This window comes from Melospiza melodia, chromosome 2, assembly GCF_035770615.1.
Source record: "Melospiza melodia melodia isolate bMelMel2 chromosome 2, bMelMel2.pri, whole genome shotgun sequence".
NCBI classification, from domain to species: domain Eukaryota; kingdom Metazoa; phylum Chordata; class Aves; order Passeriformes; family Passerellidae; genus Melospiza; species Melospiza melodia.
The window spans coordinates 70,266,890-70,291,146 of record NC_086195.1 but is presented as its reverse complement, the minus strand read 5'-3'; the positions used below and the strand labels follow the sequence as shown (position 1 = coordinate 70,291,146).

General features: G+C 42.0%; 1 protein-coding gene across 3 annotated transcripts; it reads left to right on the top strand.

Moving 5' to 3' along the window:
• Positions 1-2,693: 2,693 nt before the first annotated feature.
• PCF11 (PCF11 cleavage and polyadenylation factor subunit) lies at positions 2,694-23,555 on the top strand. 3 transcript variants are annotated; one of them, XM_063148810.1, is made up of 17 exons: positions 2,694-2,913; positions 7,630-7,755; positions 10,017-10,205; positions 10,591-10,782; positions 11,566-12,674; positions 12,934-13,123; positions 13,215-13,848; positions 13,935-14,540; positions 14,622-15,412; positions 16,767-16,854; positions 17,588-17,707; positions 18,240-18,348; positions 19,470-19,653; positions 20,055-20,210; positions 21,228-21,320; positions 21,836-21,871; positions 22,431-23,555. In XM_063148810.1, exons 1-17 carry the CDS (start codon positions 2,725-2,727, stop codon positions 22,641-22,643), a joined length of 5,025 nt encoding a protein of 1,674 aa, XP_063004880.1. In that variant the 5' UTR covers positions 2,694-2,724; the 3' UTR covers positions 22,644-23,555. The 3 variants fall into 3 exon arrangements, with proteins under 3 accessions (XP_063004880.1, XP_063004879.1, XP_063004878.1); XM_063148809.1 differs by having other exon boundaries at positions 13,935-15,412; positions 18,243-18,348; XM_063148808.1 differs by having other exon boundaries at positions 13,935-15,412.
• Positions 23,556-24,257: the final 702 nt, after the last annotated feature.

Genomic DNA, 24,257 nt, shown 5'->3' with positions numbered 1-24,257 from the left:
TTTTTTAATGTATTACAATAATTTCACGGCTATCCAGCAAAACTTCCTTAGTCACCAACTGCTGGTGATTCTCAAGTCATGCGTGCTACATGTGGGTCTAGTTTAGAGGCTTTTTAGCAGGTTTTATGCCAGCAAAATCCATAGCTGCATCTATAAAAAAACCTCAAATGACCCAAATATCCAAACTTTATCTGACAGCTATGTCAACTGTGATAAGAAGCAGTGGAATACAGCTGCACCAGAGGCATTTCTAGGTGATGCTTTCAGCAAAGCTCTGCTTTTGATAGGAGGTTCAAGAACACATGTATGAAGGTGCTTTTGTAGGCACAAAGAAACCCACACTCTGCACACACACTGCTGGTACAACACAATTCCTGTAATTAGCAGCACCAATAACACAAATAATAAACAATTCCATAATAATGATCAACTTTTTTTTTAATTAAAGAGCCCGGGGATAGACTCAATGGGTATTCCTGTGCCACCCTTAATGAACTGTTTCAGAAATTGCTTAGAGCACGGAGTGTTCCCACGATTCCTCGGCACACGGGGGCCTCACGGGCTCCTCTCACCACCGACCTGGGGAGAAGTGGCTTCACGTGGAGACCGGGAAAGGCAACCTTTGCAATTACAAAAGGCAAACCAATGTTACACTAAAGCACGAGATCTGCTCAGGCACGTTGGGTGTGCTCGCTCTCGGGAAGGCTCTGAGTTCTGGAGGCAGCGAACTGCTCCGCCTCGCATCAGGCTCGGTCCTTTCCTCATCAGTGAGCAGCAAACCTGGTTTTCAGGGTGGCCTTGGACCACACGGTATCCTCATCAAGGCTGCTTTGTTTCTACTATTGGTTTGCTCCGGTAATTAACAGGAGCGAGCATTCTAACTCACAAACACGGGCTTTGGAGGAGGAGCTAGATTTCCCCACCCCCACACTTTTCCCCGAACAGTAGAACAGCGTGTTCTGGTTTTGCCAAATAAACTGGGTATACATTATGGCTTGATTCCTGGTACATAATCAATATTCTTCATGGACAAGTGTGTCTTCAAACAGCTGGCTAATATTTACTCTGAGAAAAAGGTCTTGTGATCCCCGCTTTGGTCAGCCAGGGACGGAAACTTCAGTTTTATTCTCTTATCTTGTGGTGACACACTGTAAAGGCAAAGTGGCGTGTTCAAAGTACAGCGTTTTGGGGCTTCCAGGAACAAACATGAACATGCAATTCAACAGGCAAATAGAAGATGCCGTTGCATTTCCCGTTCCCGCCTTCTCTGGTTTTCATAAAGGGCATACAAACATCATGAACACACGAACTGAATTTTTTAGCCATATAAAACAACAAGCAGCAGTTCTTGTCAGAAATGTAGCAGGCTTATGTTTTTACTATCTTTCTACTATATTTGCAGAATATATTTATGTTTGTATGTATAAACATATACACAATTTGCACTTTAAACACGATCTCGCATGATGTGTTTTATGCAGTGTATTTTAATGAATCATTCACCCCTTGCCTGGTTTCACACGCTGACAGCTCTCCAGTTACCAAGGAATAGGAAGTGTGGGGGGAAGGAATGGCTACACCTGAAAATGCTTGGCAAGCAACTTCACTTCCAAGAGGTAGCTTTGGGCAAATCTAATGACCAAGGAAAGGCAGGTTTTGTTACTCTTCTCTCGCTCCCCTTATTCCCAGCTCTCTCCTGCGGCTCCCGGCTCTGTGCAGACCTGGGAACACTGGTGCCAGCGGTGACTGCTTAAAGGGATGGCATCGAGAAACACGGCGGGCAGGGCCCTTGCCGAGGCGAACGAGCCACAGAACCACGGGATTTCCAGGGCTGGAAGGGAGCTCTGGAGATCGCCTATTCCAATCCCCGCACCCAGGCTGGGCCATTGGGAGCAGGTGACACAGGAACGCGTCCAGGTGGGTTTGGAATGTCTCCAGAGAAGGAGATTCCACAAAACTCCCAGGGCAGCCTGCCACCCTCAACGTAAAAAAAGTTCTTCCTCGTGCTGAGGTGGACCTTCTTGTGGTTTTATCTACGGCCACTGCTCCGCGCCCAGGCGCTTCCCATGCGGCGGGGCGAACCCAGCGCCCTGGGAGCGGCCGCTGCCGTGTGGGGGCTGAGCCAGCGGCGGGAGGGGCGGGCCGCGGGAGGGAGGCGGGGCTGCGCCCGGCACCAATCAGCGCTCGGGGCAGCGCGGGAAGGCGGGAGGAAGCGGCGGGGCGGGGCGGGACGGGGCGGGACGGGAGACGTGGCCAATGGCGAGTCGGGACGCGCGTGCGAGAGCGGGACTCGGGCGCAGGAGCCTGTCAGCGGTGAGGAAGGGCGGTGCCAGCCAATCGGGAGCCGCTGTGGTGACGGGGGAGCCAATGGCGAGCCGCGCAGGCGGGGCGCCAGCCAATCAGGGCGCGTCCGGCGGACAAAAGGGCCTCTCCAAGGCGCCGGCCCCTCTCCTGAGCACAATTTCACATGACGCAACGGCTGCGGGAAGCGGTTCGCGAGCCGTGCCCGCCGCCGCCATTTTGTGAGCGCGGAGACTGAGCCGGCGGCGGCCCGAGGAGCGGCGGCACCGGCAGCGCAGCCAGCGGGAGCCTCGGCGTGGAGGATGCGGTAGAGGAGCCCAGCGGCAGCGGCGGGGGGGCGGCATCGGCATCGCTCGGCGGCGGCGGCGGGGGATCGCGGGGAGGGGGCTGTCGGTCGGTGGGTCGGGTCCTGGTCGGAGCAGCATGTCGGCCCCGGAGAGCAGCGCTGGCAGCAGCGAGGCCCGGGAGGACGCGTGCCGCGACTACCAGTCGTCGCTGGAGGACCTGACGTTCAACAGCAAGCCGCACATCAACATGCTGACCATCCTGGCCGAGGAGAACGTGCCCTTCGCCAAGGACATCGTCTCCCTGATCGAGGCGCAAATCGCCAAGGTTTTTATATTCCACCGACTACTACTCCTACCTATACTGCTGGGGGGACCGGCCGGGGCAGCGGGGTAGGGCGGCCTGGGGGCCCGCAGGACAGGCGCGGGGGGAGCCGAGCGGCCGAGGCGGTTCAGGGGGACACGGCAGGGCCGGGGGACGAGAGGGCCCGAGGGTCGGGAGATGGGGCCCGAGAGAGGGGGAGAGGCTCGGGCGGGTGGGCATGGCTGGGCTGGGGCGGCGGGGGGCCTAGGAAGTAGTGCCGGGCGCTGGGGGGGGTGTTGGTAGTGAGGGGGCGAACAGAGAGAGCAGGGTTTGGACGGAGCTGGGGGAGGACGGGCGTGTAGGAGGCCGGGGGTCGCCGTGCGGGAAACAGGCGGAGGAGGGAAGCGTGTCTCAGCTGGGATCAGGGAGCAAGGCGAGGCGGCGGCCGGGGGCTCCTCCTTCCATCGCGAAGCTTAAGGGTGCTGCTGCTGCTTCTTTACTCCCCCGTGGCATAGGGAGCAGGGGACTCGAGGGAGGAGAGCAGCCCCCACGCCAGCCTGTTGGGAGTAGGGAAGGCTTTGGGACTGGCCCCAGGAAGCGCTGAGGGAGGAGGGCAGCGTGGCTGGCGCTGGGAGCCCCGCGTAAATAGCAGGCACAACATGGCGGCCCGGCAGTGACTGGGCAGCTGCACTTCTCGCCCTTGGAGCGGGGCTTTCCCCGACACGCAGGCAGGATTCGGTGTCCGAATCTGGTGACTAAACCTTGGCGTTTTAGGGATTTTTACAGTAGGTGGATACTGCAATCATTAGAGAGGACATGAATGGGGAGATCTCGTGGAGAGTTGGGTTTTTCTTGGGGGGGTGGTCTAAAAGGAATATAAGGTTAAGTTTCTAGAGCGCAAATTGTCCGCCACTGAAGGGCTAAGTATAGTGACCTTTAAGTATAAGCTAAAGCTATTTCCCCAGTGAGGTCCCTGTGCGAGATTAGTTGAGGGGGTGGAGGCTCCCTTATATCGTAAAAAAGTTTTTGGGTGAGAGGTGAACATCTCTTTCGGTTAGAGAAGAGTGTGTGGTGGTGATCGGGGTTGTTTTGCTCTGCCTCGGTAGAGAAAATTCTGTGGGCTTGGGATAATATGTTCGGATTTCAGGTGATCTGTGCCCCGAGTAGCACTAGCGTTGTGTGCGTATTTAATTTATTTTGGCCAGAGAAGTTTATTTGTTGAGGATGTGATAGAAGAAATTCTCCCTGACTGTAGAAACTGCAGCAGCCTGTAGGATCCTAACATGGCGTCTGAAAGGCACATGATATAAAAAGGGAAAGAGGAGGCTCCCTCTGAGCCCAGCCCAGGCAGTTGCTGACATCAGTCAGCCACTGTACATGCATGGGGGTTTGCAGCACCTTTTTAGCGAGCATTTTACAAGAAAAGGGTTCTTCTTTCAATCCCCCACCCCCGTATTCGTGCCAGCCACCCCTCCCCCGTTGTTTCCCTTACTCCCTCTGATCTCAGGTGTTAAAAGGCTTTTTTCTTTGGCTTTAATCGTGGTTTATAATGGTGAGAATTGTACTGTTTAATCATGGGGGTGGGGAACATCTTTTAAGATACTTAATCTTATCTTTCTATCAATGCAGGTTGTCTTTTTTAGTGTGCCACAGACCTTCCAGTCTAGTTTTAAATGCTGCCAGTGGCTGAGCTTTGCCATTCCTTGGGGAGGTGACCTCATAATCTAATAGCTCTCACCATTATATCTCCTAAAGGGCAGTGGATGTATATAAAATGATTTGTGATGAAATAACAATGCTGTCAATTTTTTTTTTCATTTCTGGGTAATTTAGAACCTGCCCTGAAGTGTGGGGGTTTTTTAAAGGATGTCTTAAAACCTGTATCAATGGTTAGTTTTGCCTAGTTACTGTTTATGACTGTAGTTTATTCAAGGCAAGTTTTTAGTTGTTTCTGGGAAAGTGATCTCCTTTACTAAGCCACTTTTAAAAAGTGTTGCCTGGAGACAGTTTGTTTAGTGTAAAACTTGAGTGGTCTGCTTTACTATTTAATAAATGGTTCTGAAATGTGTGACTGGTATTATAAAGTTTGTAAATAAAAAGTGTGAAATATGTATTTGTCTTTTTATTTACCATTGTATAGTGCAGAGTTTGTTTCCAAGACCCATTTTGTATACAAAGTTGATTTTTTTCTTTTTTTTAACAAATTTTTTTACAAGTTTGTGACTTGGGGTTGAATTGCCAGATATTACTTTAAACTTGAAATCTTTTAGGAAACTAATAAAAAAAAGCCACACATTTCCAACAATAGCTTTCCTACGTTATTTGAAGGAACAGTGGGAGTTTTGTAAAGAAGTCTTTAATAACATGCTGAGCTCAGAGTTAGTGTTCTTCTGCGTTCTGGTGGTTATGCGGCGCCTCCCTGCCTTTGGTTAGAGTCGTGCGGGCATCTTTCTTGCTTGGGGGTGCTGCAGAGACCTCCTGGAAACAAAATGCATTCCGGTGTGGGATTCCCTCTTGTGGTTACTGAAATACCTGCTAGATCCCTTGACATAATAAACACTTCCAGAAGAGAAGACTTAAATATTCCAGCCGTATTTAAGTCCCGTTTGTCAAACTGCGACACCTGAATAGCTTATGTTTGGAGCAGGGTATGCTGCTGGGCCGCTAACTGTGCTCCGTAGGTGGAAGTTGGCTTCCTTACCTAGGTGGTGGTGGTTCTGTGTGATTGCTGTCTGATGCATGAGGACAGGGACAGTCACACTTCTTTCAGTGCTTTTGCTACTAATGCTTCCCCAGCATCTCAAACTTCCGGCTTAGCTGAGTGTAGTGAGCTGCTTTCCTGCACTGGTGAAATGGAAGAATTCAACTTGGGGAGTAGCTCTTGGGCATAGGTACTTCTGGGAGAGCTTTGTGTGTCTGACACACTGACTAAAAGTCAGAAGTGGTGCACTGTCGTTTTGTTATAAAAGAGGGCACTCAGAGCTGGAGTGTTTTTAATGTGCCATTGTGCAGACTGCTTCAAAGAAGAAGCCAGTGTTCCACAGACATTTTAAATAGCTGCAGATCCATAATCTACTATATCTGAGACTTAAGTGATGCTTTTTTCTAACACTTGCACATTAGGTTGTTTACAGTTCAGTATTACGTCACAGCGTGAAATTGGCTTCTAATGTGCTGCAATTAGTTTTAGCTAATGTAGCTGGGTTTTTGTCTTTTTCTGCACAAAATGCATCACCTGCCTGTTTCTACTTTTTTCCAATATGTTTGAAGGCAGTGACACTCCCCCCTACCCTGCCACCCCAACTAACAAGGAGTTCTGCCCTCTTCAATAATAAGTTTCAGGTCATGGTAAATTAGTACACTTGGAAGGGTGAGGAAGCCCGATTGCCCATGTAAAAATTACTATTGAGTGAGTGCCCTTCTGTGAACCACCTCAAAGGGGAAGGAATTGCATTTAAAATGGTGAAGCAGTAGCACTTCACACACGTGTCTGGATAATGGGCCTGCCTGCCAAGTAAGGTGTCGTTAATTAATCTAGTAGCCTATTCTGTTTAAAATGAGCAGTGGGTGAAGTTGTTCTGCTTTTATCCAGACCTTACCAGATGGTTAAGGGAACTTAAAGTATTACAAGTGGATGCTCTTCCCAGGGGTTCATGGTCAACACACACTGCTTGTGTTGTCTTCCGTGTCCTCTTCAACAAGTCTGTGTACTTGCTGATGTTTTTTGGAACTTTGCTGTGCCTTCTACTTTGTGAAAGCCACTGGCAAGCATTAAAACCACTTTTATTGATCCAGTACCGCTTTTTGTAAATTGGAAGTTGCTGTAGTGGTCCAGGGTCACCACACTTACCGCACAAACTTGGTATGAGTTTTGAAAAAGAATTTTGAAACCCCCAACCAAAACCAAACTAAAAAGCCCCCAAGCCTCCTGTAGCAAAGCTGTGTCCAGAGTTTGAAGACAACCTTCTATGAAAATGGTGGTTGCAGTTCCTGAGCTTGTCTGTGCGTTTACTCAGTCGACCAGATGACTGAGTTTTGACTGAATTTTGAACTCTGTCCTGACTGTTTTTGCATGCATTTTGGAAATCAGAACCATCGCCATCTGCAAGTGCCAAGAGAGAATGGGACTCTCTGCTATGTCCAGTTGGATTACAGTGAAATAATTGCAACCTTTTCTGCGTGTAATTTACGAAAAACTGTGATAATCAACATATAATTTACTGCTGCAGAAGTTCACTGACTTGGGCTATTTGCCAGAAGTCTAATTTGTGTTGTGTGAAATCCAGAAAAATCCATCCAGGAGGTTTGAATTATAAGCAATATTTAGAAGTTCCTTGAAGTGCTGACGATGTTTTCCTGCTAAGTTGCTTCCTCAAGGGAAAGGTTACACTCGGTACACTAGTGGCAATTCTGTCTCATGGGCTTCTTTTTTCCTCCTTTTTTCCCCCCCTTTTTCCAAAGCTTTCATACACAAACAAATTAACCTAAGGTGTTCCTTTTTCTTTTTTTTTTTTTTTAATTTTTTTGGTGAAAGACCCACTGCATTATACTTTGAACTGAGTATCCATTTTTCAGATTAAGTTTTTGTATAAACAAAAATCCCAAACAAAATCCCTTGGTATTTATAGTGGCAACCAAAAAGAGAGGTCTGTATTTCTGGGATTGGTAATCCCTTTATTTGAAAAAGTTAAAGTATATTTTTGTTGTACTAAACTTCTCAGTTTCTTCTTATTACTCCAGGCTCCTGCATCAGAGAAGCTACCCGTTATGTACCTAATGGATTCCATTGTCAAGAATGTGGGAAGAGAGTATCTCACAGCATTTACTAAAAACCTAGTTGCAACATTTATTTGTGTATTTGAAAAGGTATATACACTTTCAGAAAAGTACTGTATTCTAAGCAAAATTTGTTCCTGGTAAAATAAGTACATTATTTCAGGTTTGGGTTTGTTTTGTATGGTGAACTATACAGATTGATTAGTTTTTATAAATCTCAGTATATCTATACTGTAAAAAATGATTCCTTCTGCTATCAAGCATGTTAGCTGAAAGATGTAAAGTATTACTTAATTTGGTGTGTAAACATCAGTAGCTTTCCTGTCCAGGCAAGATTGTACTAACAGGATTTTGACTGTTGATGGCTTAGCTGTATGGACTTTTTGTAACTTATAGACCAATTAATTACAAATCTTTGGTTTATTTTTAAGATAGTTAATAGTTCTTATGCCAAGAATAGACTGAAAATTGACTTTTTGTGGATTGCTCAAAGCTTCACTCTCCTGTAGTTAGATTTGTTTGATTTACACAATTCACATTGTGCAGAATGAGTGCTTAAACTCAAGAGGGAGTAGCACTGGCACCTGGTTCTCTCTTGGTGGTCTGTCAGCTGAAAAAAGTGCTGCGACTGTGTGAGAGAAGGACCTTAAAATGTGTGACTGTATTATAAATAAGTTTTCATTTCATTCAACCTTGAAAGCTGCTGCCATATCTTTTAATTCTGGCTCTTAATTTTGAAGCCTAGTGAAGTAATTGTGCATACTCCTCTGTGAGAAGAGCATATCAAAGTCCCAGGTTTTGAAAGGCTGGACTTGAATGGGTTTTAAGTTGGATCAGAAATGAAGGGTTAACTTCTGTGGTTTCTTGTATGTTAGAAGAAAGTGATGTTCCATAAGGATGAGATGAATGAAGCTTTTGCATATTTATCATTACCTATCAGAGGATCTGAAATCCCAATATGCTTTATATATGGTTTTCAGATGTAAAGTGTGTGATGGAGTGAGGAATAGATTGTGATCGTGATTGTAGAAGATTTAAGCTCCTGTGTGTAGAGCAGATATAGATTTACCTGATTTTTGGTGTTAAATTGTGAATGCTCTTCTACTGAGTTGTGTTTAAAGTTGCAGCTGATTGAAGCTCTGGATAACAACTCATCTTCAGAGTTTTATGTGTTAATTTGCTAGTAAGTTAAATAGAACTATTTATGTGTACTAGTTAGATGTGTAAAGTGGCAATCATTTCTAATAGCTTAGTTGGTTAAAAGATGTGAGTAGAATTCCAGCACAGGCATTGTTACAGATTTGGGTTTTATCAGTAAATGGTCACTAAGGTATCTTTAGACACTTGAAGTCAAACTGTTTGCTTGGTCATTCCTGCACATTTTTGCAGTGAGCTTCAGTGAAGCCTCTCATCGAAAATTCTATAGAGGCATCATCCGCCAATTACTAAGTACGAATTACTTTTATTGAAGCTCCTGTTCTTACCCAAAAAGTACCTTCCAACTTTCCAGAATATTCTGTGTCTAGGTGTAACATCTGAAAATGGCAGCAAAAATCATCTACATGGGCAATGCTTAATGATTGAATTGGGATTTTGAAATTTGACAGCTGCATGTATTTTGTCCTTTAATGTTTTTTATTTACTGTTCAATTGAGCCACTTAAGTTACAAGATGAACTAAATTTTGCTTTATTGTAAATTTCTAATTTAGCTGCCATGAGATAATCCAGTTGTGTGTAAAGAGATAAAATGGGCCTCTGGTCCTACAAGTACATTTGATCTGTGACTCATACATAGATGGGTCTAATTCTGCAGCTGAACTGAAATAGTAATTGACTTCGTTTTAGCTAATACTCATTTTATTGCATTTGTTAGAAAAAAATCCTTCAGTGACTAAACAGCTGAGCAAAACACCTTTTTTTCCATTCAGTTTGTTTTTTCTTGATCTGTTTGTCATTGTTATACTCCAGCACAAACACTTGAATGATGTATTGTCTCAGAGGCGGTTGCCTTTCAATACCTTTGTTACTGTATTTTTTTCCACAGAAGTTGGGCCAGTAAAATGAGAATTTTGCTAATGGAAAAGTTGAAAGAAAATTCTCAGAGCATGGTAATACCAAATAAAATCTTCAAATGGCCTTGAAACAGCAATTGCACATTTGAGCTTCTGTCACTGATTCCATTGATAGAGATGTGTTGTCTGCACTGCTTATAAATTTTGTGTAGGAAGTTCAGTATGTTGAAATGACAAGATAGAAATAGGAAATGAATGAAGTCTTAAGTTCTACAGAAAAATTTAAGAAATTGTTTTATATTAACTTAACAAGCCATAGAATTGTTTTATTGTTTTAGGTGGATGAAAATACTAGGAAAAGTTTATTTAAATTACGCTCCACATGGGATGATATTTTTCCTTTGAAGAAACTATATGCACTTGATGTCAGAGTCAACTCATTAGATCCTGCCTGGCCAATTAAACCTCTGCCCCCAAATGTGAATACTTCTAGCATCCATGTGAATCCTAAGTTTTTAAATAAATCGGTAAGTTTTTCTGCCTTCTGGAAGAACAGATGGTAATAAATGTAGTTTTCATTGTTTGTGTGCTGCTTTTTGACAATTTAGAATATTAAGAATGAATTATCTGACCTTTGTAAACAGGTAAGAGAAATTTATAAATTCAGAGTATTTGAAGGGTTTGGTTTTTTAATTTATTAACTGAGTTATAGGCTTTGGAACATGGAGGAATTGATATTAAATTCCCTACACCTGTCAAAGTAGGCAAATCATAGTGGGGCAAAAAAATATGCAGTTTACAGCTGCTGTGTGAACTAAGTCCCAGTACTGGATCATGAAAACACTGAAAGGAGATGGATTTAGTTGATTTTACTAGGATTTTAAAAGTAACTTTTCTTTATTTTGTTTTTAGCCAGAGGAATCTAATGCACCTACCTCTGCTGTCACTTCTGGTGCCTCTACTCCTCCAGCTGTTCCTGAAATACAAAAGAATTTGACACAGGAGCAACTGATAAGGCAGCAATTGCTTGCAAAGCAAAAACAGTTGTTAGAACTTCAGCAAAAAAAACTAGAGCTGGAGCTGGAACAGACTAAAGCACAGTTGGTGAGTAGGATAGTTGATAAAACTTGGGTAGTTGGGGTCTCTCTTTTGGAGAGTACTTGACTGTACTGGTAAGTACAGTACATTGGTTTTCGCTCATGTTAGGCAAGTGTAGCTGTTCTAGGACTACCACAGCAATGCAAGGTGAGCTGGGGTTCCTGAACAGTTTTTATTATCTTGAAATCTTAAGTATTAAACTGAAATGTTAAAAAAAAAAAGTGGATTTCTTGTGGTTTGGTTTTAATCTCTCTTCAGAATGATACCTGACTGTGATCTTCCACCCTTCACCTCTTGCAACTGACAGTGAGCTGGGCTATTTCAAATATGTTTGTTCCCAAAGAACAGGGGAGCCTGATCGTTTGTAAGCAAAGTTGGTTCCTTGCTTGGCAGTAGTTGGAAGTCTTGCTGTGTTGATAGTTGACAACACAAAATAAAGCATCTTGGAACTGAAGTGTGAAAATAGGATACTTGGCAGCTGAGTTGCCTAGAGCATGTGGAAAATATAGGAAAGCTAGCACTGTAACTGGAACTTGTGCCAAATTTACATCTTTTGCAGTATTTACATTAATATATTGATCTTGCACTGTGTTTGAATTTGATTTGTAATGGTACTGCATTATTTTAGTGCTTATAATTAGCAATTAGTGAGTCAATTTCTGTTAAATGGCTGAAGCTCATACCTCTCAAGACATGGCTATTACAGTTTTGGTTTTGAGACAGAATATTAGCACCTCTGGGTAGGAGTTGTGGCATACAGATTAATGCTGGATTTTTTTCCAATTTCAGGCTGTATCTCTTAGTGTTCAGCAGGGATCATCTAGTATAGCTTCAGTTCCAGCACCTTCTAAGCAACACATGTCTCCCACACCTCATATGACAGTTAAACCACCTCATCAAACTGCTGTGCAATCTGAAAAAAACAAACCATCCCCAAGTCCTCCACTTCATGACATCAAAATAGTGAACAGGGATCCTCGGCTTAATAGAATGGGTCAACATTCTTCTCATACTAAAGATCAATCTCACAGGAAAGAATTTTCACCGAGTGTGACCAGTCAGTCTGAGACAAAGGGAAACAAAACAGCACAGGCTGAAAAACAGAACTCAACGAAGTCAGAAAAATCAAAAGCAAGTGAAAAAACACAGAAGAAAGAACTTGAACAGTCCAAAGCAAAATCTAAATCGCCATCCCCTTTGAAAAATAAGCTGCCCGATACTAAAGACAGTAAAAACCAGGAATGTGAAAGCACTAAGGTTTCTGACATCAGTAAGCGGGATCCAAGACTGAAAAGACATCTTCAGGATAAGTCAGAAGGGAAGGAAGAGGAGGTCAAAGAAAAGAGGAGAAGTACAGAAAAGAAGGAAAAAGAGGAGCATAAGACTTGCGAACATAGACCAGTAGGGAGCAGAAATAAAGTGATTAATGGTGCTGTTCAGAAACAAGACGCAACTACAGAGGAGTCAGAAAAACAGGGTGGGAAACAAGGAAGATCAAGTAGTAGAAAACGGTCACGATCACGCTCTCCTAAGGCAAGATCACCATCTACACACTCTCCAAAAAGACGAGAGAGGAGATCACCTAAAAGAAGACTTCGGAGTTTATCTCCTACTTCATCGACTCCTAAAATTGGAAAGATACGTCAGATAGGCCCTAAGCAGTCTCATGTTGAAGAAGGCACACAAGCAGCAAGAGATGAAAGAAACTCTAATAAGAGAAATGTTAAACAAGAGGTGCGTGATCCAAGGAGATTGAAAAAAGCCCAAGAAGAAAGACCCCAAGAGACAGCCACCCAGCATTCTGCAAAAGCTTCTCCAGATCCAAAGGAAAATGCAGAAAACTGGCAGGGATCCAAATCAGGCAAGAGGTGGAAATCTGGTTGGGAAGAAAGTAAAAAGTAAGTTACTATCTCTTAAACAACTTGTGTGTGAAGTCAGTGAAAATTCTCCTGTTGACTTCAGTATAGTTGACTTTGAGAGGCAGTGTTGGGATTGTTAAAGTTGATAGGTTTCATTTGTTTCTACTAGTGAAATACAGAGGTGATGCATACTTAGATTCTAAGGTGATAGCAATGTTTTGCCATGATCAGTTCTAGTACGAACCATTGCATCCTGAATAATGAATAATCTATATTTTACATATATTCTTGTTTTCAGCTCACAGCAGAATGATGAACACCAAGCACTTGTTAAATCCCCTCACCAAAGACATCGGGAGAACTGGCCGGCTGGTAAAGGAATTCTATCACCCCGAGCACCGAAGCAGCAGCACCGGTTAAGTGTGGATGCCAATTTACAGATTCCCAAAGAATTGACATCTGCAAGTAAAAGAGAATTACTTAAGAAGGTAATACTAATAAATCTGTCTTAGAAATGTCCTAGATGGGGGGTTTTTTTCTTGTCTTTTTGGACGTCTAAATTTTAACTTTATCTTACAGGCTAATGACCGCTTAACATCTGGTGAAATAACACAAGATGAGTTTCTCATGGTTGCTCATCAGATCCGACAGCTGTTCCAGTATCAGGAAGGAAAGCACAGATGTAATGTCTGGGATAGCCCTACAGAGGAAAAATGTAGTTTGAAAAAGAAACCTCTTCTATCGGATGCAGAATTAACATATTATGAACATAAAGCTAAACTAAAAAGGACACAAGTTCAGCATTCGTTGTCAAGGCTTGATTTGTTGGATCCTGATGATATTTTGGATTATCATATACCTGATGCACTGCTTTCTGGAATAGAATGTGAGCAGGCAAAAGCCAAGCGGGGAGCACAGTTTGACAGAAAAGAGCCATTTGCAGAAAGGTCAAGGAGGCACTCGCCTGTAAGTGGCACTACAAGACCATTTGCTGAAAACCTGTCGCCGCTTGAGAGTCGACGAAGACTTGAAGACCAGCGTGCTACTAAAGGAGCAAGAGGTTCTGATCCTTATGACAGCTGGGGAGAATCGGATGAATTTAGAGATGCTCTCAGACAACAGGGGAAAAGTACAGCAGAGTTCCAGAAAACAGATGGAGATGCACTTTGTAGGTTTGATAATCGTGAAGAAAGACAGCTTCTTGGGCAAGCAGGTATGTGATTTTACTTTATTTTGTATCTGTTAAGTAATTGACAGTGTATTAGCAAGTGGTTATGTGATTTGTTCTGGTTTTTTTAGGTGTTCGAGAGGAACCAAGGTCACCGTTCACTGAACGTTTCAAAAGAGCTAGGTATGAAGATCCAGAGAAAGCACCATTTCCAGAAAGTCCAGGATCGAGATTTGGAGGTATTGAAGCAAAGCAGAGGATAAGTGCGCTGATGGAAGACAGACCTCTGTTTGATGGCTCACCTAGACCAACTGCTGCAAGGGTTGCGGTAGATGGACAAGGCAGTCCTTTTGTTGATGGTCCTGCTGCTGGTTCAAGTTCCAGAATTGATGGGCCAGCTGGACAGGCTGCTATGAGATTTGAGGGGCCTTTGGTGGGCACAGGTGCATCTCAGTTTGATGGACCACTGGCAGGAGCAGGGGGAGCTGGAGCCTTAAGATTTGATGGGCCACCAGGGCAGCTGGCAGGGTCCCTGAGATTTGAAGGACCCTCAGGCCAGGTTGGTGGAGGAGGTCCGCTGCGGTTTGAGGGACCTCTTGGGCCTTTGCGGTTTGAGGGGCCTGCTGGGCAGCCTGTAGGTGGGGCTAGATTTGAAGGTCCTGGAGTTGGGCTCAGGTTTGAGGGTCCTCATGGTCAGCCTTCAGGTGGTCTCAGGTTTGAGGGACCTCATGGTCAACCTATGGGGCCTCGGGGTCAACCAGGCGGTGGTCTCAGGTTTGAGGGACCCCATGGTCAGCCCTTGGGGCCTCATGGTCAACCAGGGGGTAGCCTCAGGTTTGAGGGGCCACATTTACAGCCATTGGGGCCCCATGGACAACTTGGAGGTGGCCTCAGATTTGAGGGGCCACATGGTCAGCCCATGGGGCCACATGGACCATCAGGTGGTGGGCTCAGGTTCGAGGGACCACATGGACCATCAGGTGGTGGGCTGAGACTGGACGGACCACGTGGTCAGCCGGGTCTAGGTCCTAGGTTGATTGATGGACCAGTACATCAGGGAGCTGGTGGTCTTAGATTTGATGGTCCTCTTGGTCGGGCTGGTCCAAGATTTGATGGCTGTCATGGAGCTGGATTTGATGGTCAGCCTGGACAGCTGTCTCTCCTGCAAAGATTTGATGGAATTCATGGACAGCCTGGTCCAAGGTTGGCATCTGGCCAACAGGCACAAGCAAGATTTGAAACAGCCATACCTCAAAGATTTGATGGACCTCACCAGCCAGCCTCTAGGTTCGACTTGCCCCTTGGCCTTCAGGGTGCACGTTTTGAAAATGTAGCTAACCATCCTGCCTCAAGACTAGAAATGTCACCATATGGACAAGGTGGTCCGTTTGTTGACCATCCTGGCCAGGGCTACAATGGACCAGCTCATGGAATGCAGTTCCAGAGACCTGATATATTTGATGGTTCGCCCGGACCAAATTTCAATGGGCCAGCTGGCCCAGGAGCACAGAACTTCCCACTGAGAGCAGCTGGACATTATTTCGAAGAAAAAGGTCTCCAGGGTCCTCAGTATGGAAATTTCAGTAATATGCCAATGGGAGGTAATCAGGTAAGAGCTGATTGCATTAAATACTTTGTTTGCAGAAATGTTTCCCTTAGAGAATTAGCCCGATTTCTTCCTCTAAAAATGAAATATTTTTCTAAAGCATTGACAGGCTGAGAGTCACTTTCTAACTAAAAAAGTCACTAGATAATTTAAGGACGTACATTGCTGTGTTTCAAGAATCTTGTTTTAAATATTAGAGAAAATACTGGATCTTCACAATCACTTCATAGTTCAGAATATGTCTTTGAAATCATTACTTTCAGCATTAGAACAGAACGAGGTAATTGGAAGCCTTTGGTATTCTCATTAAATTTCAACAAAAGTGAACTCTATATAAGTGTAAAAGCTAATGTAAGTGATTACATTATACTTGATTCGTTTTTCTAAGAGGTGTGAAGTTAGACAGGACTAAAATAATAATTGTCTTTTTGCAGCTGTTAGTACTGGTTACAAGCCAGTTTTAGGGAGATATCCATAACTTGGGGGAATTGACGTAGATAGGGCCATTGTTGAACTTTCTTTCTCAACTGCACTGTTGTCTTTTAAAATTCTCTTGGCACCATCTTGCTTTGTCAGTTCAGTTGTCTTTGCTGTTGCCTCTTTGAAATGCTCTCTTCAGAAGGAGTAAATGGTACTATACAGAGGTGAAATTGATGTAATTTCTTGCAGAGTTTAGAGATTTCCAAAAGCATTTTTAATTTTGGGGGTTAAAAAGTGAATGTGAAGAGTTTACTGATTGTACAAAAGCAGGTAATGTGTCCTACAGACCTCTAATGGGATAAAATCTTAAACAGTGTGTAAATCCAGAAAACAGCCAGTTAGGAAAAAAACCTCCAAACATTTTTATTACAAATGTGTTATAAAGACTTGTGTTTCTACCTACAGCTTACTGTAGCTGATGTGCTGAAAAGTCTTGTTTTCAAGATGTGTGTCTGTACTAAATGCTGGTTCACTTCCTCATAAAAATTATTTGTGGCATTTATTAATAGACATTTACGAGTTCTTGAATTTCTTGAGGAGTTCTATTTTGGTGAACATGAGCAATTTAAAAGGAAGTAATGTGTTTGGGAAATGTGATTGTTAGGTAGAAGGAAAGGTGTTGAAGGTGTTGTGGTAGGGTTTTGTTTGTTTATTTTAATATTAGACAATACAAGGATGTGGTCTGAATTTTCCTAGTGGGAAATTAAAATTAGGGAAAGATCATATAGTTATATGTGGTCTTCTTCAATACCAAACTGACAATGGTTCATTCCTGGAAGGAGTTCAATATATGTGAAATGATTGAGAAACATGTAGAAGTTAATAAGTTTTTAGTCACATTATTATACAAAGATTACATAAATGTTTACTTTCACAGGTTTCTCTCATGTCTGCTCAAACAGGACCTTATGGCCAGGGTCAGCAGTATTTGCCAAATCCTGGAAGTTTTGTCCAGAACCCTGCAGGTGTGTAACAATGGAATTCCTTTTATATCTTTTGGATTGTTCGTTTGGTGGTGGCCACAAAAATGACATTTTTTAATGTCCTGATTTACTGGGTCTGTGTGGATTAAGGGAAGCCTCCTCAGTGAGGTGGCTTTAGATATGGTATCTGTAGCACCTTCATCTCTTAAGGAGATTTTCTTAAACACCGCAGGCTTTTGTTAGTTTTCATTAACCATGTGATTTGGGTATCAAGTTGTGCTGAAAAAACAAAAAAAAAATGGTTTTGATCTGTTTTTCTGGAAGGCATCAGTCTGTAGGTCTAGCTTGCTGTGCTGGGGTGGGCAAATATTTCCAGTGTTTGAGTGGTTAGTAGTGAAAAACTTCAATAACATCATAAAAGGTTAAACTAGGTGATGAAGTATTGAGTATGGGGAAATATCGAAGTATGAATCCTGGAGAATACTGCATTTCAAGAACCACCGTCCAGTAGAGATCAGTGTATGGGCAACCAGCTTAGATAGCTCTCCAGAATACATTATGAAGGAAGGGAAAATCTTGTTACAAAGATTCCCTGTTTCAAGGGAAAAAATTAGCCAAACACTAGATAAAGCAGAGAGTTGGTAAATAATTTGTAACAAAAAGTGAAATAAATGGGAGGCAACAGGAAAATTGTGTTGTGAAGTATATAGATAAAAGTGAAGTCAGTTTCTGATGCTAACCTTTTGCCACCTTGAATGTCTATGTTCTTCCCCAGGAGGCCTTTCACATTCATATCCTGATAACCACCTTGGACAGGTTGATGTGAATGAGTTGTTTGCTAAACTGCTGAAAACAGGGATCCTCAAATTGTCTAAAACTGATTCCACTTCAGCACGTATGTAGATTTATTATGTTCTAGCTATGGAATTTATCCACAGCTCAGGTGTAAATCTGAGTATACACACTTCTGTGAACTCCTGTATAGTTTTTTTTTTAAATGGAACTCTATTTTTGGGAAGGAATTTAGTGTATGTGATTGAGTAAATTCTTAGTATCTTGTTTAATTTACATTTCATCTATCTAGAGCAGTCAGTTTTGTCTTTGCTGCTGTGCTTTTGTAACTTGTTCTTGATTATAATCAAGAACAAGGTCTTTTTATCTTCTGAAATATTTCTGTATCTGTGAAGACTGAATTTTAATGCCAGACACTGAGGTGACATATTGTTTTCCTCAATTGAAACTCTGGCTTATTTTCTTTTATGCTTTTTTAAAATGGTGTTAGAAGATAACTGATAATCTGAATAACTGAAGATAACCATAGTCAGATTGTGTTATTAATATTTGAAAAAAAACCACCCACTTTTAGGAGCACATAATTTCTTTCTGATGATGTACTGAAACTTTGATAATATCTTCATGGTTTCTAGAAGCGAATGAAACATCAGCCCAGCCAAATGCTGAAGAAGAAGATGATGATCAGAATGAAGATCAGAATGTTCCAGACCTCACTAACTTCATAGTCGAAGAACTTAGACAGTGAGTATAGCTGAATGGGCTTGCAGTAGGAATAACAGTGTGGCAGGAGCTAGATAGTTCATCCAAGACAGTTAAAAGCTCTTAAAAGGTTATCTATCACTTTGTGCTTTTGAGGAGGTTAAACCTGCATTGTTTGATGTCAGCCTTGTTGAAGCTGAGAAAGGAAAAAGTCAGAAGTTGAAGATGGGAAAGCTTAGCTTTACACAAAGGTGTGCCTTGTTACTTCAGCACTAAGGCTGTGATAGGCAGTGAAGCCAGGCCTGGGCTGCATCAGAAGCTGTGTGACAGGGAGGTCAAGGGAGGTGAGACCCCACCTGCAGTGCTGCTCTGGGGCCCCAACACGAGGGGGACATGTTGGGAGTGACTCCAGAGGAGGCCATAAGGGTGATGAGGGGGCTGGAGCACCTCTGCTGTGAGATAGGCGGAGAGTTGGAGTGGTTCAGTCTGCAGAGCAAACGGCTCCAGGGAGGCCTTACTGTAGCATTCCAGTACCTGCAGGGGACTACAAGGAAAGCTGAAGAGGGGCTTTTCACAAGGCCAGGACAAGGACAAATGATCTCAGATGAAGAACAGATTTGCTTGTAGATAGTAGGAAGAAATTCTTTACTTGAGAGGATGATGAGGCACTGGAATAGATTGCCCAGAGGAGCTGTGGATGTCCCAGCCCTGGAAGTGTTCAAGGCCAGATTGGATGGGGCCCTGAGCAACCTGATGGAAGGTGTCCCTACTCATGGCAGGAAGGTTGGAACTCTAGATGGTCTTCTAAGGTCCATTCCAACCCAAATAATTCTATGATTTTAATTATACCATTTGGTGGTAGCTTGTAAAGCTGGGCCAAATGAAGGCATTGCTATTTGTGCATTATTAGGTGAGAAAATCTAGTAGGAATGAGACACGACATTAGCATGTTTCTCATGAATTGTTAATAAGAGCCAATTGTTGTTTGAATGTTTAAGTTGATCATGCTATGAAAATCAAGGTGAAATATTATATTGTGTACTTCTAACTTGGAGCAGATCCATGCTTTTTCCCTAGTACTGTAGGCAAGTGGAGCAATTTACTGAGAAGTTTCTTACTGTCTTTTTTTAAAGAAGTGCTGAGATTTTTCTCTCTTTTTGTAGGCGTTATGATAGTGTTATAAATCGGCTGTACACTGGAATTCAGTGTTACTCCTGTGGAATGAGATTCACCACTTCACAGACAGATGTTTATGCAGATCACTTGGATTGGCATTATCGCCAGAACCGGACGGAAAAAGATGTTAGCAGAAAAATTACACACAGGAGATGGTACTACAGTTTAACAGTAAGTAATGCAGTATTTGTCTGGATAAATTACAGGCTGGATTCTGTGCTTTATTCCTGCATGTGCTGTAGGATTGCAGCTGAAATTTGCATCATCACAGGAGTTGGTTGTGATAAACAAGATACTTCAAGTAGTCCGCAGATGCCTGTCAGAATACAAAAGGCAATTGTGTGATGAACAGTAAACAGTTTAAAGCTGCTTGCTGCACTGTTTTCATTCCACTGCGAATGGAATTTGAAGGATAGTGATTTTTTTGGTAAAAGAGTTTTTGAAGCATTGCATTGTGAGAAAGAGTACACTGTGCTAATGCTGCATGTGGGAGATATTTCAGTTTTAACAAAGTAGCATTTATGAAATATGATACTTTGGGATGTCTGAGTGAGAATGAACATTTTCCTTAGGACTGGATTGAATTTGAAGAAATAGCAGATCTAGAGGAGCGTGCTAAAAGCCAGTTCTTTGAAAAAGCTCATGAAGAGGTTGTGTTGAAGACTCAGGAAGCTGCCAAAGAGAAGGAGTTTCAGAGTGTCCCAGCTGGACCAGCTGGAGCAGTGGAGGTAAGTTTCAGCTTGCCAGACAGCAAGAATCTAGTCTTTCAAAGTACTGTGTTACTAAATGTAGACTTTGTACTTGGGCCTTTGTGTAGCCCCTCCATAGGTTGTGTTTGTGTATGTAATGGTTGCTTCCCAGGGGCAGGAGTAGTAGAAACCTGTAGTTAAAAAAAAATCAGCAGCCATTGGCATTGTGTAGTTTTAGCAAAATTGAAATGGGCATGCTGTGTTAATTTGCTAAATGTTTATGTAGAGAAAATAGTGTAAGTGATTTGTCATTTGATGGTCGTTTGTCATTCATTTGTCACTCAAATAGCTACAGGATTTACTGGGGTTTTGGTACTTTTAAACACAAAAATTTCTTTTTTGGTAGCAGATAGGTGTTAGAAGAAAGAAATACCACAACTTGGCAGTAACCAGTAGAGCTGTATTTTGGTAGATGAATTGGTGTTGTAATCAAATACAAATGTTAGAATTACAATTTAGTTTTACATGCCAAGTCTCTAAGGAACTAGCTATGAAACCAGAAAGGCCTTTTTTTTTAATTTTAAAGAGCTTTTTTCATGCTTTATTCTCTGGGTTGATAATTTTTCACAAAAGTACTAAAAACTTCCGCCTTGTTTGACTTGAAATTGCAGGTTAAGGGGGAAGAATTAAGATATTGCCAGAAATAAAACTAGTTAAATCGCTTTAATGGATTGTCTTACATGACAGTAAGACACCATGACACTGTTACAAAATGCTTTGCAGACTAACTAGCTAGATGAGGGTAAAGCTTACTTTTCTCAAGTGACAAAGAGTATTCAGGGCCAGAGGGTGATCCTTTCTCTGTCTGCAAACCATACTCAGTTTTTAATTAAGTTTTACTAAAGTGATTTTTAAAGTGTGGAGGAAAGATTGTGTTCTAGGCTTAATATACTTAATTTAAAAGAACCTTATTTGACTCCTCCTAGGTTCTTGAATTTCATGTGTTCAGCAAATTGCAGTAACATGATTTATCTCTGTTTTTCCAATAATTTTCAGAGCTGTGAAATTTGCCAAGAACAATTTGAACAGTATTGGGATGAGGAAGAGGAAGAGTGGCACTTGAAGAATGCTATCAGGGTAGATGAAAAGGTAATCTGATCTTATTTATATGTGATGCTAATTTATAATAAAACCCCTGAAGAATTACAGGGGAAAAAACCCCAGGAGTAGGCAGCAAGTGCTCTTTTTCTCTTGAAGGATTCCTGTTGTAGTTTTTCTGGCTTCCAAATACATAAATATCTCTGCCTTTGGAAGTGCCTGAAACCCTGGTGTCATTGGTATGGGCTCATTAGCTCTCCCTTACACTGCAGTGCTCAAAGAAAAATGGATGTCTCTGTGTATGGCTGTGGGCTCAGTTCTTCCTGCATGCAGCTGTGCACAGATAATTCCCAGCCCTCACCAGGTTCTGTATGATTACATTTCCTAAATAAACATCACAAAATCCTGTCTCAGGTATAGCTGACACCATACTTAGCCTGCTCAGACCATAGTTTCTCTAGATGAATTATGTGATAATGTGTAATAGATACTGTTCAGTTCATGATCAGTGAGCCTGCTATAATTTATTTTTACATATTTAAATGTATAACAATTTTTTTTTTCAGATTTACCATCCATCTTGTTATGAAGATTACCAGAATGTAAGTGAATCCTTCATATTTTTGGAAGCGTTTTGCTTTCAGTTTGCTTCATCTCTTTGCTTTGCAGGGAGCAGATGTGTTCAGAATGTGCTGCCCATTTCTCTTGCCTAAGACTTGGAGGCCTTGGGCATGGCAAGTTTATAACACAGAATTAGCTGAGATGTGTTTCTGTTTGTGAGTACCATGACAGCTTGTGTGCCATAAAGCAAAGCCATGCTTTGATGGATTTATTGTGGAGTAATGTGTAATCTTAGGAATTTCTAACAATGGAGTAGGTGGGTATTGGTGTGACATTTTTAATACTTTGGAAGTTACATCAGTCCATGGTAATGTGTTAAGCATTTCATCTCTGCTTGGTGATACTTTTCAAAGGAATTGGAAAAAAAAGTAATGCTATTAAAAAAATGAATTTGTTTTCTTAAAAGTTTGACAAAGTAGAAGTTTGGATTTTGAGTGCCTGACCATCAACATATTTGCATTTTGAAAAAAGGCAAAAAGAATGAGAGGCTAAAAATGGTTATTTTAGTGTGCTAATGCTACACTGACTTTCACTTTGTAGACATCATCATTTGATTGCACACCATCTCCCAGCAAGACTCCTTCAGAAAATCCACTAAATATAATGTTGGACATTGTTAAACAAGAAACAGAAGAGTCCTGTGACTCACCTAAAATCAAAGAAGAACCTGAAGACACCCCTCCTCCTGCCTGTGCAGAAGACAGCACACCTGCATCTACAGAAATCAAAACAGAACCTGAGGATTCTGTTTAAATAAACTGCGGTATGATTTCTTTTTTTTTTTTTTTTTGTTTTTTACAGAGGAGCTGCTGTGTTAGTTCTGGAAGATGAATACTTTTTATATGAATAAAATGTCCAATTGAGGCAGGGCCTCAACTACTGTTTGGTTAATAAATACATTTTTGTATTTGAAATTTCTTATTGCCTGCACAGTTTCAGGTGTCATTGTGTGAAAGTTCTGTAGATGCGTGAAAATTTAATGGTATATGTAAAAATGTAAAATTTTCACTTGTTGAAATGTAAATTATAAATAAAAGATATTTTTGCTATGTATGGAGTGTAATGTTTATGCACACCATCAAATAAATACAGTGTTTCTGTACTTTTTTTCAGTTTAAAATTAATTAAAACGAATTTTTGCTTAATAAGATTCAGAAAAATGAAAGCAAGACTCTTCTGTCAGTAATCCCATAGGTGGGTTATCAAGGGAAGGAGCTTTTCAGACAGGCCTAGATTCCTTGTCTTTTTAAAAGTTATTTGAACAAGCTTACATATCCAGATGTTTCAAAAAACAATTAAAACAACAAAATAATAAAAAATCCACAGAAAAACTCACAAAAAGACAGTTCTGGGTAGAAGGGGAAAATTTAACAAACAAACCGGAGTGCTTGATTGTGGTGAACACAAGTGCCAACAAAAAAAATTAACAAACCAGGATGCCTGGTAGTTAAGGTGTTTTTAATGATTTTTTTTTTCCATTAGTCAAACACAAATTTAATAAAGCTGAATTTTCTTTACGTTACAGGGGGGAATGAATGTAAGAATGCTCATTTGAAACATAGTTAACATTTTCTTTTTTGTTGCTTATGACTGGACTTAGATGGTAAACCAGATATCCTGAGATGTTAATATTTCTTAAATGTTATAAATAAAACTAAGCATATATTTGAGTGTGAGTCTCTTCCTTTCAGTGATGGGTCTGTGTGGCTGGTACGTTTGTGGGAATTGAAATAAAGTTGTGTGTTTCAGTATGCATTTGATGTTTTATTCACTCTGCTAGTTGCAGTGTGTATTTTTAACTTGCTGGGAGCAAGACAGAAGCACTGAAACTCAGAAAGCAATGTCGTAGTCCTAGCAGGTTATACTGGGAGTCAGAATTCCCCCTTAGTGTGCAAGTGGAAATAATCAGCAGTGCAGGAGATGTTGGCTGCAAAATCTTCTTTCCATGTTGACACCCCAGCTTCACGCAGTTTTTAAGGTGCGAGTAATGCTTTGATTCTTCTATTAAGGTTGGAGCTGTAGTTGTAGATAGTTGTTCTATAGTAGTTCTAGTGAGCTTGCCCTGTTCTAGCTATCAGACTTTAAAATGCTGTTTAATTATAGACAGTCCAGAGGCACAAAAATACAATGGATCAGGGTGGTGTCAGTGCATGCAGTGGTGTGTGTGACTGCTGGCTGTGTTGTACGGGGTACTCCTTTATTATTGCAACCTCTTCCTGGAGCAGGGATGTAGCCTGGCCCAAATATGATGCTTTGTGTCCTGGAATACCTTGAACTGCTAAATGGCACCAACTGAAGTTCAGAGGAGACTGAGCAGAGACATGGTGTCTTTAAATATGCAGAAGGCTGTTCAGAAAAGGGAACAAA